The sequence below is a fragment of the Asparagus officinalis genome, chromosome 5 (assembly GCF_001876935.1).
Source record: "Asparagus officinalis chromosome 5, Aspof.V1, whole genome shotgun sequence".
In the NCBI taxonomy this organism is placed as follows: Eukaryota; Viridiplantae; Streptophyta; class Magnoliopsida; order Asparagales; family Asparagaceae; genus Asparagus; species Asparagus officinalis.
Genome location: NC_033798.1, coordinates 93,858,857 through 93,871,914, shown reverse-complemented (window position 1 = coordinate 93,871,914; position 13,058 = coordinate 93,858,857). Strand labels below are relative to the sequence as shown.

The window sequence follows — 13,058 nt, the reverse complement described above, 5'->3', positions numbered from 1 at the left end:
ATGAAGAGTGTATACAAAAGTCTCAAATACAATACCAAATGAAAGATGAAATACATAGTTTCAAACCAAATGAAACTAAAAAAAAGGCAAACACATAGATAGTCAAACATAGTTTTTCAACCAAAATAAAAAAAATCTAAACCAACGAAAATTTGTCTTCAGAAGTTTGGAGATTGGGATGACCCGGAACACAGATGGAGGCCTTTGCTCGAGATACTGATTCATAAACATGTTCAACAATTGTTGTTGAACCCTTATCATTTCTTCTTGTCTTCCTTCTATGCTATCAATGCGATCAACCAATCTATCCTTCATGCTCTCAATCCGGTCAACTTAATAATTTAGTAGCCGGAATACTAAATGGGTTGGAATTTGAAGCACGAGGAGGACGAGAGTGAGTCTTAGAGCTAGAGGGACAAGAAGATGATTCACCAACTGGAGGAGCTACAGGAGCTTGAGGATCGGAAAGAGATTCTGGTAGCTTCATCCTAGAGAGACTAATGCGGTCAAATATTTCATGAATACGCTTGATACAAGGTTTGTCGGTGAGATCAATGTTAAAGTGAGTGAATACCCTAGTGAGAAGAGCAACAAAAGGTAGAAATCTTGTGTGATTACAAGCCATGGCATCAAAGATCACTTCCCCCATTTAATACTAAGATTCCCAAGGATAGCATATACATCACACATCAACTCATGAGAAAAATGATCATAACTCCCAGCTTTAGAAATTATATTATATGAAATGATTCGAGCAATAAGTTTGGCAAGGGGAGTGATTGAGCTATTTGACATAGGATAATCTTTTCCTAGAAGAAATATGAATGAATTTATAGCAGGATCATAAAGATCTATCTCTTCTAGTAAAAGATTTCCCTGAGGAATGTTAAGAATGTCGGCTAATTCACCACAAGAGAAATTTATGTGACAATTCTTAACATAGGACCTAAGAATGGAGGTTCCATCATCAGTACAAACAAGTTGCATATAAGTGTAAAATAGATAAACAAGATTTGGATAATATGGGACTGAATTTGAATGAGCGATTAAATCATGCAACTTAGCATGGTCAAAATAAGTGTGCAGCTGATAACTGGCAAAGTCAGAAAAATTTACGAATCTACCTGGAAAGATAGTTAATTGACAAATATTACGATATTTATCAATAAGCATAGGATTACGAAGATAGCGTTCGTAATGTGTAATTTGGGTAGCTGAATTTTCGGATCTACCGAATCTAGGACGTTTAGGGTTTGTCATACTGCGAGATAAAGATCCTAGACAATTCTAGATTAAGAAACGAACTGAAATAGAGAGGATAAGGATTTTAGTAAGCAAGAGATGTTGATTGAAAGAGACTAGAGCAAGACAGCAGTAAGAATCTCTCAGCAGGAGCTGATTGGTCGATTGGGCGATCACGTCGGTCGGCTAGTCGAAATTCGGCAACAGAAATCTGGAAGGGAGTCGACTGGTTTGGATTGAAGGTTAGGGTTGGGTTTGCTCATATACATATAGGAATTTGAAGGTCAGGATTGGTTCCAATAAGAAATCAATGGATAGGATTAAAAGATGTTGTAAACGGGTATAAAATGGGTCGGGTTCTGAAGACAAAAAAACCAATAAGAAGACTCAGGAAAATTCACTGGTTAGTCGACTGATCTTGTGATCGGTTGACTGAGTATCAGACATCTGTCGACCGATGAAAATGTTCAGTCGACTGATGACAACCAGAATCCATATGCATTTAAACATGAACCATGATTGAAAATATTAAAAACACCATTTATATTATATTCAAAAATGAATATATATATATATATATATATATATATATATATATATATATAAAGTTTTTTTCTAAATATGATGAAAATATATTCTTTTAAATTTTTGTAAAAATATTCACAATTTGTTTACAAAAAAAATCTAAACAAAAATCATCTTTTAAAAGCATGAAAAACAAAAATGCTAAAATTTGTTCTTTGAAATCAAACATATTTTGGCACCCAAACACTATTGGTGCTGAAGAGTTTAGGGTCATGACCCCTATCAATATAATCCAAGGCCCTTGGGTTATGATCCTATTTGGGCGCATTTTGTGCACGGATCCGATCATAGCAAAAATCACACAAATGACTCATCCTATTGCAATAGGTGCAATGGAATGAATGCATTTATTTTTCTTGACCTTTTAATTGTGCACAAGAATCTTTTTTAAACAAACGTGGTTTTTTGAAACATTTTACAAATTGAAACTTTTCGCAAGTCAAAACAAAATTTTACCAAATGTCCAAATCTACCACAAAAATAACATTTAAACATATCATCATGCTTACGATGAATAATGGGTGCATGAGTGTGTATACAAGATGAAGAAACTTGATGAGATGTACAATGAGCAATAATATTGGAATTTGTGGGTTTTTGTGCATCATAGCAAAATTTAGCAATATGATCGTTACGATCGCAAATAGAGCACTTGTAAATTTTATCATACATGTGTGCATAGCGTACGGGTGGTTTGGAAGAATTTGCACGTGACTTTGCACACAAGTCTATAAATTTTTTATTATTGTCAACGCATGTGTTTAAGGATGAATCTAAAGAAGATATACGGTTTTTCATATGATTCAACTCATTATTTGGCATAGTAACATTGACAATATAATTAGAGCAAATATGATTATTCTTAAATGAATTAAATTTATTTCTAATGGTTTCCACTTCTAGCGTGTCATTATTTTTATTATAAGATAAGCTAGCAATATTCAATTTTAATTTATCATTATTTTGTTTAAGATTCACATTTTCTTTAGCAATGATATCAAATTTAGATGCTAGCAAATCATGATCGGATTTTAATTCAATATGCTTGCTTTTAAAATTTACAAAATTATGATGCATTTTGTTGTATGCATTCAATAATTTTTCATATGTATATGCGAGCTTATCTATAGAAAGTTCATTTTTAGATTTGGACTCGCATATCTTACTAGGACAATCGCCTAGTGGTCGTGTGCATTATAACGCTCCAATCTTACTTGAAGCGGAATCCACCGAAATGCGTTGAATTTCCTTCAAGTTGCCGTGATGTGCCTCTATATGTTTTCAGAATGAGTAGGCACTATAAAAAAAACAAGTTTGTTAGATTTAGATGGATCAAAAGCACTAAGGAAAATTTTTAATAAGAGCTTGTTCAAAATAAACATCCTCTTATCATTATTACTCCATTTGGATTTCTCTAACGTGGGCACAACATAAGCACAACCAATTACTCCCATAAATCGATATGTTTAGATCTAACAAATAATTTAAATCTAAACATCCATTGAACAAAAGGGAAAATATTGAATGAAAGAGCAAATATCTATGGCACACCATGTATATCCATGATGATAATGCAAACAAGAAAAATCACAAAACTAGATTAGCAAAATATAATAGCGAGCATCTTTGACTCTAGGCGATTAAGCCACGAATTAAGAGCACCAGGCTTTGATATCAAATAAAAGTACCTTAGAGGGGGGGGGAGGGGGTGAATAGGGTAATAGTTAATCTAATCCGATTTCGATGCTAAATTAAAAACTTATAATGCAATATCCTAGCAATATGATATACAATAAGATATGTAAGGATAAGTAAGAGACAATAGGCGATATAAACAAGAACAAAATATGAGAGAAATAGTGCGCTAAAGAAACAATTGCAAACACACAATATGATCACGGAGTTCGGTCTAACACTCGATCTACGTATCTGCTCCTCACCTCGAGGAGATCTCCACTATCACTCAAAAATAACTACACAATAATGGTTTTCAAAGATCACCGAAAACTTTTACAATACACACGTTGTCAATCACATAAGCCACATTCCTAAGTGTTAGACTACTCGTGTTACCTTCCTCAAGTGTTCGGATTTACAACATCTCCCTAGGCTTTACTACTAACACACTCATCTTGGAATTAACCCCGGTCTCTCTCCAACCACTCCTCTAAGTGTCCTTATGTATTACAACGTGTTCAACGATAAGTTCAAATAAAGATTTTGTTCTCTAAACAAGTGAGAACGAATTTGTAAGCTCATTCAATGAAACAAACTCATAACCCAAATATATATTATGTGAAATACTAAAGCTCAAGTGGTTGTGTGTGTAAACAATGAGTAAAATAAAATCAAACTCAATTAAATCTAGTTTATATATGATAATCAAAATATAGATTATCTAAAGAATGAGTTTAGAAAACTTCTCAAAAACAAAGAGATGTAGATATAGAGATTTGAGGTTGAACGCCTCAAAACCGAAATTAAGATCATTCTTTTTGTAAAACTCTTTTTCACATAAACACACTTAAACTTTCTCAAAAACTCAGACCACAAATGGCCAAAACAAACTTATGAAACTCCTTAGTGAAAAACTAAGTCTTGAGGGCTATTTATAACCTCTCAACCAAAGCTGCCAAAAACTAGTTGTTACAGCAAAAATGACTGATCAATCGACTGGTTGAATATATCGGTCGACTGATAAACTAGCCGTTACTATAAAGAAAACAGACAGCCATGGTCGCTTGAAAAGAAAAATCAGTTGACTGAAAACATTGTTCGGTCGACTGACACAAATGGTTGGTCAACTGATAGACTAAAAAAGAAATGCTGTAAAAACTCGTTCTGGCAAGTCGACTGAGAAACAAAATCGGTTGACTGATTAAGGCAGCCGGTCGATTGAAAACTGATACACAGATTTTTGACTTTTGAAGAGCTGATTTCTAAATTCAATTTAAAATAGTGAAACAACTTCAAAAATAGTAAAGCATGGGGCAACGTTTATACTTGTGAAAATAAACACGTTAGAAAAGAATTTTTTTTTTAAATATCACTCCCCAATTGTAAAAACTCATTATTTTGCAATTTTTTCAAAAGATACGAAATCTTTAAATATGATTTCATCTATTTACAGAATCAACAAAGATACGAAATCGTTAAACACATGATTCTGATGAAATTATTTTAAACAATTTATCTTCCTAATGCGATAAATATGAAACAAATGTGTATGTATATAAATGTATCTATTTGTTTCATATTTATATGACTAAACTTGAAAGCGATAAAACGAAACGTGTATGTGTATGATTTGAGCTTTAAGTATAAACACATAAAGTAAAAGACCTAAACTATAAACAATATACCCAAGCTAAAAGTCTTCATTTGAGCTCGATGTTGGACGATCCTCAGCTTGGTAGTAAGGATGAAGCACGATCTCATTTGACTTAAATTGCGATGACTTCATTTCAATTTTCGCCAACCTCCATGAGTATCATCGTTAGCGCTCAATTCCAACCAACCTCCAACAGGATGTCATCGTTAAGTGCAAGTCCAACCAACCTCCAACAGAGGATGTTTGTGTAGGATACCTAACAAGCAAAAGCAAATAGTCGAAAAGCGATGTTAGGAATTGTTTGTTAATCATCAAAACCAGATTAGACAATAGGCTCATAAACATGAAACATAACAAATAATTTGCTTGATATAACAACAATAATTGATGCAGGTTCCTCTTGTAGCTTCAAATCGAATTGGAAAGGAGACAATCAAGACAGAACACGGGGACAGTGTAATTACATTTTATGGGAATTCCTTTATAGCAGGTACTTTAATCCCTCATAAACACACTTAAACTTTCTCAAAAACTCAGACCACAAATGGCCAAAACAAACTTATGAAACTCCTTAGTGAAAAACTAAGTCTTGAGGGCTATTTATAACCTCTCAACCAAAGCTGCCAAAAACTAGTTGTTACAGCAAAAATGACTGATCAATCGACTGGTTGAATATATCGGTCGACTGATAAACTAGCCGTTACTATAAAGAAAACAGACAGCCATGGTCGCTTGAAAAGAAAAATCAGTTGACTGAAAACATTGTTCGGTCGACTGACACAAATGGTTGGTCAACTGATAGACTAAAAAAGAAATGCTGTAAAAACTCGTTCTGGCAAGTCGACTGAGAAACAAAATCGGTTGACTGATTAAGGCAGCCGGTCGATTGAAAACTGATACACAGATTTTTGACTTTTGAAGAGCTGATTTCTAAATTCAATTTAAAATAGTGAAACAACTTCAAAAATAGTAAAGCATGGGGCAACGTTTATACTTGTGAAAATAAACACGTTAGAAAAGAATTTTTTTTTTAAATATCACTCCCCAATTGTAAAAACTCATTATTTTGCAATTTTTTCAAAAGATACGAAATCTTTAAATATGATTTCATCTATTTACAGAATCAACAAAGATACGAAATCGTTAAACACATGATTCTGATGAAATTATTTTAAACAATTTATCTTCCTAATGCGATAAATATGAAACAAATGTGTATGTATATAAATGTATCTATTTGTTTCATATTTATATGACTAAACTTGAAAGCGATAAAACGAAACGTGTATGTGTATGATTTGAGCTTTAAGTATAAACACATAAAGTAAAAGACCTAAACTATAAACAATATACCCAAGCTAAAAGTCTTCATTTGAGCTCGATGTTGGACGATCCTCAGCTTGGTAGTAAGGATGAAGCACGATCTCATTTGACTTAAATTGCGATGACTTCATTTCAATTTTCGCCAACCTCCATGAGTATCATCGTTAGCGCTCAATTCCAACCAACCTCCAACAGGATGTCATCGTTAAGTGCAAGTCCAACCAACCTCCAACAGAGGATGTTTGTGTAGGATACCTAACAAGCAAAAGCAAATAGTCGAAAAGCGATGTTAGGAATTGTTTGTTAATCATCAAAACCAGATTAGACAATAGGCTCATAAACATGAAACATAACAAATAATTTGCTTGATATAACAACAATAATTGATGCAGGTTCCTCTTGTAGCTTCAAATCGAATTGGAAAGGAGACAATCAAGACAGAACACGGGGACAGTGTAATTACATTTTATGGGAATTCCTTTATAGCAGGTACTTTAATCCCTGTTTTAATTTTTTTAACCAAATGCAACTTCTTCTTCTTCTTCTTATTTTTATTGTTATTTAAAAAATATTTGGGCTCAAATGTACCTGCAACTTCTTGTTTGCTTACATCACGCCTCAAAGATGACACTGGGTAGGACTGCTAACAGGTTCGAGAAGCTCTGAGGCCCAACTTGATAATAAGAACTCGTGTAAGCTTGTTCCATAACTTAAATGAACCAAGCTTGAAAAAATATCGGTTTGCTAAAAACAAACGATGAAGCTTGAACACAAGTAAGGTTGCTTAGCTTGTCAAGATGGCGATAAATTGAAATTGGGCTTTTATTTTGATTAATATTTATATAATCAGATGTTTCAGTGTCATGACAACCAATCCTTGCCATGGGAAGAGTTGTACCTAACAAATAAAATTACCTTTATCATTTTGAATATATTTCCCCACTTCAAAATTTGTTGTCATTCTTTCTCTGCTGTCGTCAATAGTTTATTTACGTCATCTCTACATTTCCAAATTATTCAATAGCTTGAATAGAAAATTCTGGTGATGCTTTCTTTACTTGAGGGTGAATTTTGTTTTTACTTTTGGTTGCAAGGAAAGGCAATGTATAATTTTAGTATATATTCAGACCTTTTACTCAGTGCTATGAATTCCTAATTTTTAGTTTAATATAAAAGATTTAAAATTCATATTAATTTCGCATTCAAGGGTTTGATTGCACATGTGCTCCAAAAGCTCAAGTTTTAGCTCAAGCTGGTTTGATATATACTAGAAAACCAAGCTTGAACACCATCTGGAGCTCATGAAAATAATTGAACAAACATGAACAATCTAAATCTTGGCTCCTTAATTTCATGAACTCAATAGGTCAAAGAGCTTAAGCTACAAGTGAGTAGGTTTAGTTCACTATTTGTCTGATCTCTCTTTTACCAGGTCCAAAAGGAGAAATTGTTGCTCTCGCCAACGATAAAGATGAAGATATCTTGACTGCTGAGTTCAGCCTGGATGAGCTCAAATCTCAGAGACTCAGTTGGGGCGTGTTTCGTGATCGACGTCCAGACCTGTACAAGGTTCTTTTGACTTTGGATGGCGGCAATCTTCCATCATAAGCCTCAATTATTTTCATAGTTTTCATGTGGTTGCCTCTTGTTGAAGTTTATTACGTGTAGAAATAATAAGTTGCCTCTGCTTTGATACAACCTGCAGAGATATGAATGGTTATCTTTTACCGATACATTCTTAAATTTTTTTTAATAATAATATATTTATTTTTGGATGTTGTCAAAACAAAAATAGACGAGGTGGTCTAAAAGCTTGGAGGTTGAATTTGAGCCTTTTTCCCCCTTCTTGACAACACTTTTATGGGGTTAATTGCGGAGGCACACCATGTACTGTTGTCCAACTGGGGAAAGGCCCTTCTATTGTTGTAGATAGACCCCTTGAGGGATTGTTTTATTTTTTTTCGTCTCTTACCCTTAGGAAGAGAATATTGTGTTTTCCCCACGAATAAATAGTCCAAAAAAAGAAAAACCTTTTTGGGGTCAATCTATAACAATAGAACTACAAAGATCCATCTGCAGTCGGGGGATAGCACAAGGGGTCTATTTACAATTAATCCTTCCTTTTTTTTAATACAGTACTGCAGATTCCAGTCCTTTCTCCATCCTTTTTTTTTGGGTCCCCTTTGCTGCCTTTTAATCTTCATTAAACTGACACAGTGCCTGAACAATATTTTGCTCGTGCATATGCGTTCAACTACAATTTGGGACAAGTATCATGTACAATAAACGACTTGTGATATTACATATATAATTTGCAAACTTTTCACAAGCGAACCATCAAGAAATCCAGTACAACAAGAGTAGTAAGAAAGCAGAGTGCATACAGTCTGAATATCAGTGAGAAGTAGCGGGATAAACGCAGCCAAGAGCGAGATGATCACCCACGGATTCTTCAGATAAGTATACACAATATCCGCACGCTACTTATGCCACCTTGTACTGCAATAATCGTTCAGTTCTTTGGTGACGTCCACTCCATCCTCGCGACGCTCCTGCCTAACCTTAACCTGCTTTGTAAAGCCATTGAAGAGGTTGGCAACATCCTCGTCGCTTCCCACCCCTATCTTCACTTTCCCGTTCTCTCTAAGCAGTGCAGTGTCTTTGGATGTGTTCACAATCCCATCCATGAAGAACATGTAGGCAGTCACCTCTTGTCCTGCACCGTGAAGCTGCTCGAAAGCTATAAGATTACGAAGCATAGTCTCAAATCTGTCATTGATCTTGACATAAGGGAGTCTGAGAACGCCCCTGCTAAAAGCTAATGTCGTTGAAACTTCTGCTTTCGCTGCAATTGAATTCGACCCCTGCCTCGTGGAGCTCTGTTGCAGACCAGGTGTGGGGAGTACCACTAAACTGGTAGTCTCCGTGAAGGAGCAAGGCTTTCCTGTAAACATCAAGCAAGTGAAGAGCAGCAAGGTCTTGGGTAGTGTTAAATCGGTGAACTTCAGAGCTCGGGCTACACAGCTCCAAGATGAGACCAGGGATGTTTTCAATTTGATTAAAACATTTTCACAATTAATTACTCATGGAAATGACACATGAAGTTGAACATATGTCGAACAAATACCTGAAGGCCAGAGAACCAAGCCAAGGTAGACAGAGCATGTAAAGGCTACTGGTTTTGAAGCTTAAGCATGTCAATCCAGATCTCCATCATCGCATATGGCTTACTGAAGACCGGATCCTTTTTCATCATATCGCTTAAATGACAACTCCAACTCTCTATCTTTTCTGTCGTCATCATTGAAGGACTCTTGCTTGCTAATTTTTCCAAGCATAAGTACCTCTGCCACGAAACAACCATCAAGCATCATAACTCTAAGAACTTATTCTCATTCCCCACTCCATTGTTTGTCTAAGCGATCATATGAATCCATTGTTAGAAACAGAGCAAATCAAGAGAAAAAAAGATGTATGTATTCATTGGTATTGTGATCTATATATACAATGTGAGTAGCATTGTTCTATTACTCTACCTGATGTGGGACTAAACGAAAGAGGCTATCTATGCAATATTTAACACCCCCCTCAAACTGCAGTTGGACTAACCAAAGATAGTTTGCCAAAAAGAAATAGATGTCGTTGTATTGTGTGAGTTTTGGTGAATAGATCTACTAGTTGAAGGTCAGTATTGTCATAGGGGAGAGAGATTGTGCCAGTCAAGAGATGATGACGAGTGAAATGACAGTCAATATCTATGTGCTTCGTGCATTGGTGAAAGACAAGATTGCTGCCTATTTTGATGGCGCTCATGTTGTCGCAATGAAGTGGGGTGGCTGTTGTGGGAGACACACCCATGGCGCTCATGTTGTAGATGTCATAGCGCGATTTTCTAATTCCGCACTAGAGCGAGAGACAACATCCTATTTCTTAGATTCCCAAGATATGAGAGAGTCACCTAGGAAGATACAATAGCCAATGGTAGATCTACGATCGGTGGTGTCGCCTGCCCAGTCGAATCATTATAGCCACGAAGGATGAGTGATGATGATGCTGAGAAGAATAGTGTTCTGTATGTTGTCTCACGAATGTAGCGTAGAACACGAAGCAATGCTGATTGATGAGGAGAGGTGCTACGACAAATTGATTGAGGACATGAACTGCATGAGGGATGTCAGGTCTGGTGATAGTGAGGTAGACCAAGCTTCCTACAATATGTCGATATTTAGTTGCATCAGAGAGAGGATCACCATCAGTGGTGTTGAGTTTGACATTCAGTTCGAGAGGTGTTCGAGTTGGTTTGGAATCTCTTATGCCTGCACAATTGATGATGTCGATAGCAAATTTCTGTTGAGACAGGTGGTAGCCATGTGGTGTTTGAGTGATCTTCAGTCTGAGGAAGTAATGTCGATTACCTAGGTCTTTCATTTCAAATTCTTGTTGGAGGTGAGACTTTATATGGTTGATAGTCGATCGATCGTCACCAGTAATGATCATGTCATCAACATAAAGGTAGAGGATGGTGCGTTGGTCGTTGGAGCAGGAGATGAACATTGTTGGACTATTTTCACTTGTAAGAAAGCAAGCCAGTTGCATAACCTATGTGAATCGGGCGAACCATGCATTGGGTGCATGTTTGAGGCCATAGAGAGCTCGACGAAGGTGAAAGACGAGACTTTGGAGTGAGGGAGTCCAGGTGGCGGAGTCCTATAGATATCCTCAGTGATGTTGTCATGCAGAAAGGCATTTTTGATATCCATTTGATATAATGACCATTTTCGGGAAGCGACAACAGCGAGCAATGTTCAAATAGTAGTCATTTTGGCAACTGGTGCAGAGGTCTCCTCATAGTCCACCACATATTGTTGTGTAAAACCTCGAGCGACTATCCGAGCCTTATGACACTTGATGGTTCCGTCTGGTCTAGTCTTGACCTTGTAGGTCTAGTTGTAGCTAATGGGGGTCTTTACCGGAGGAAGGGTAGTGAGATCCCATGTGTGTTTTGTAGAGCTGTAAGTTCGTCCTGCATTGCCTGTTGCCACTCAGGGTATTTGACTGTATCATGGTAAGAATGGGGTTCCACATAATCTGACGTCATCATTGTGGCTATGTGGAAAGCAATGAAGGTGAAGTGAGGGTCACAATATTTGGCTGGTGGCCGACAATCTTGGGAGGGATATCTTGTCTCAGGTGGGATGTCACTAGTAAGTGGTTCAGGTTCGGTTGAAGTTTGTGGAGAGGTTGATTGATCCAGTGTGGCGAAGGTAGGTGAGGACTTGTCACTTGCTCGGTGGGAGGAATAATTTCTGGACTTGGATCTGGATTGGGTTGTGGTGCTAGAGAGTTGGATGTGTCAAGTTCAAGGAAGATGAGGTCTGTGCATGTGGATGGTGGTGAAGGTACAAGTGGGGAGGGTAAAGCATAGTATGGAAGATGTTCAAAGAATGTGACATGAGGAGAGATGCGAAAGCGATTAGAATGAGGATCATAGTAGCGATAGTCTTTATGATGTAGACTGTATCTAAGGAATATGCACATAACAGATTGAGGTGAAAGTTTGTTGCGTTCTTAAGATTTGAGTTGGACAAAGCATGTGCAGCCAAAGACTCAAAGATGGGAATAGGTTGGTGGTTTTTAGTATAGTTGTTGAAAGGATGTGAGACCTTTCAGTGTAGTGGAAGGAGTGCGATTGATGAGATAAACACTCGTAAGGAGAGCTTCTGTCCAAAACTAAACAGGTACAGATGCATATAGTAAAAATAATCTGGTAGTTTCGAGGATGTGTCGGTGATGCCTTTCGGCTACACCGTTTTGTTGGTGATCATATGGGTAGGAGAATTTAGAGATTATTCACTGAAAGGCAAGGAATTTTGTGAAGCGATGAGATATATGTTCCCCCCGAGTCTGAGCGTAGGATTTTGATGTGGGAGGAGAATTGAGTGAGGATCATGGTGGCAAAGTTTCTATAGATGTCATATGCATCAGATTTATGTTTCATCAGGTAAACCCATGTAAAACGGGAGTGATCGTCAATGAATGTTATGTAGTAATGATTGTCACCACGAGATGGATGTGGAGATGGTCCTTAGATATCAGTATGAATGAGGTCAAAAGGAGTGGAAGCAATTTGATTGTTTGTTTGAAAAGGTTGGGCTAAGTGTTTTGCCAACTTGCAGTCGATACAAGGTGACAAAATATTAGTAGAAAAGTTTTATAATTTACCAGTTGTGGAAAGGGTACAAAGACGAGGTAAAGATAGATGATCAAGGTGACGATGCCAGAGGTCGCAAGTGGTTGGTTTAGAGTTAAGGAGGCGAATGACGGATGCAGTGGGAGTGGGGAGCAATATAGGCCACCAATATTATAATTTTGAGTTCTTTTGAATTGTAATTGACACAGATTACAACAAAAGAAAATATAATGAAATAAAGAAAATTTTATTTTTTCCTGGGGTTGCTTTCCGTGTGCCGGTGGAGCGTTGATCTTGTACTCCGTTGACTCATCGACTAAGACGATGGGTCTTTTTGGTGTAAATGAGGATCAGATTGCTTGGAAGCTAGCTCAGTCTCCTCTTAGC

The 13,058-nt window shown here is 36.8% G+C and overlaps 1 protein-coding gene and 1 pseudogene across 2 annotated transcripts in view; one reads left to right on the top strand and one right to left on the bottom strand.

The window, feature by feature from the left end:
• The window catches only part of LOC109840214 (N-carbamoylputrescine amidase-like), a 14,833-nt gene extending 6,581 nt beyond the window's left edge, over positions 1-8,252 (top strand). Inside the window, exons 8-9 of one of the 2 annotated variants that reach the window (XM_020408772.1) lie at positions 5,552-5,648; positions 7,914-8,252. In XM_020408772.1, the coding sequence (XP_020264361.1) occupies positions 5,552-5,648; positions 7,914-8,089 (273 nt within the window). In that variant the 3' untranslated portion in view covers positions 8,090-8,252. Of the gene's footprint in view, positions 1-5,551; positions 5,649-6,970; positions 7,135-7,913 lie in introns of those variants that run through there. The other variant, XM_020408773.1, reaches the window with a different exon arrangement.
• Positions 8,755-9,526, bottom strand: LOC109842185 (annotated as a pseudogene).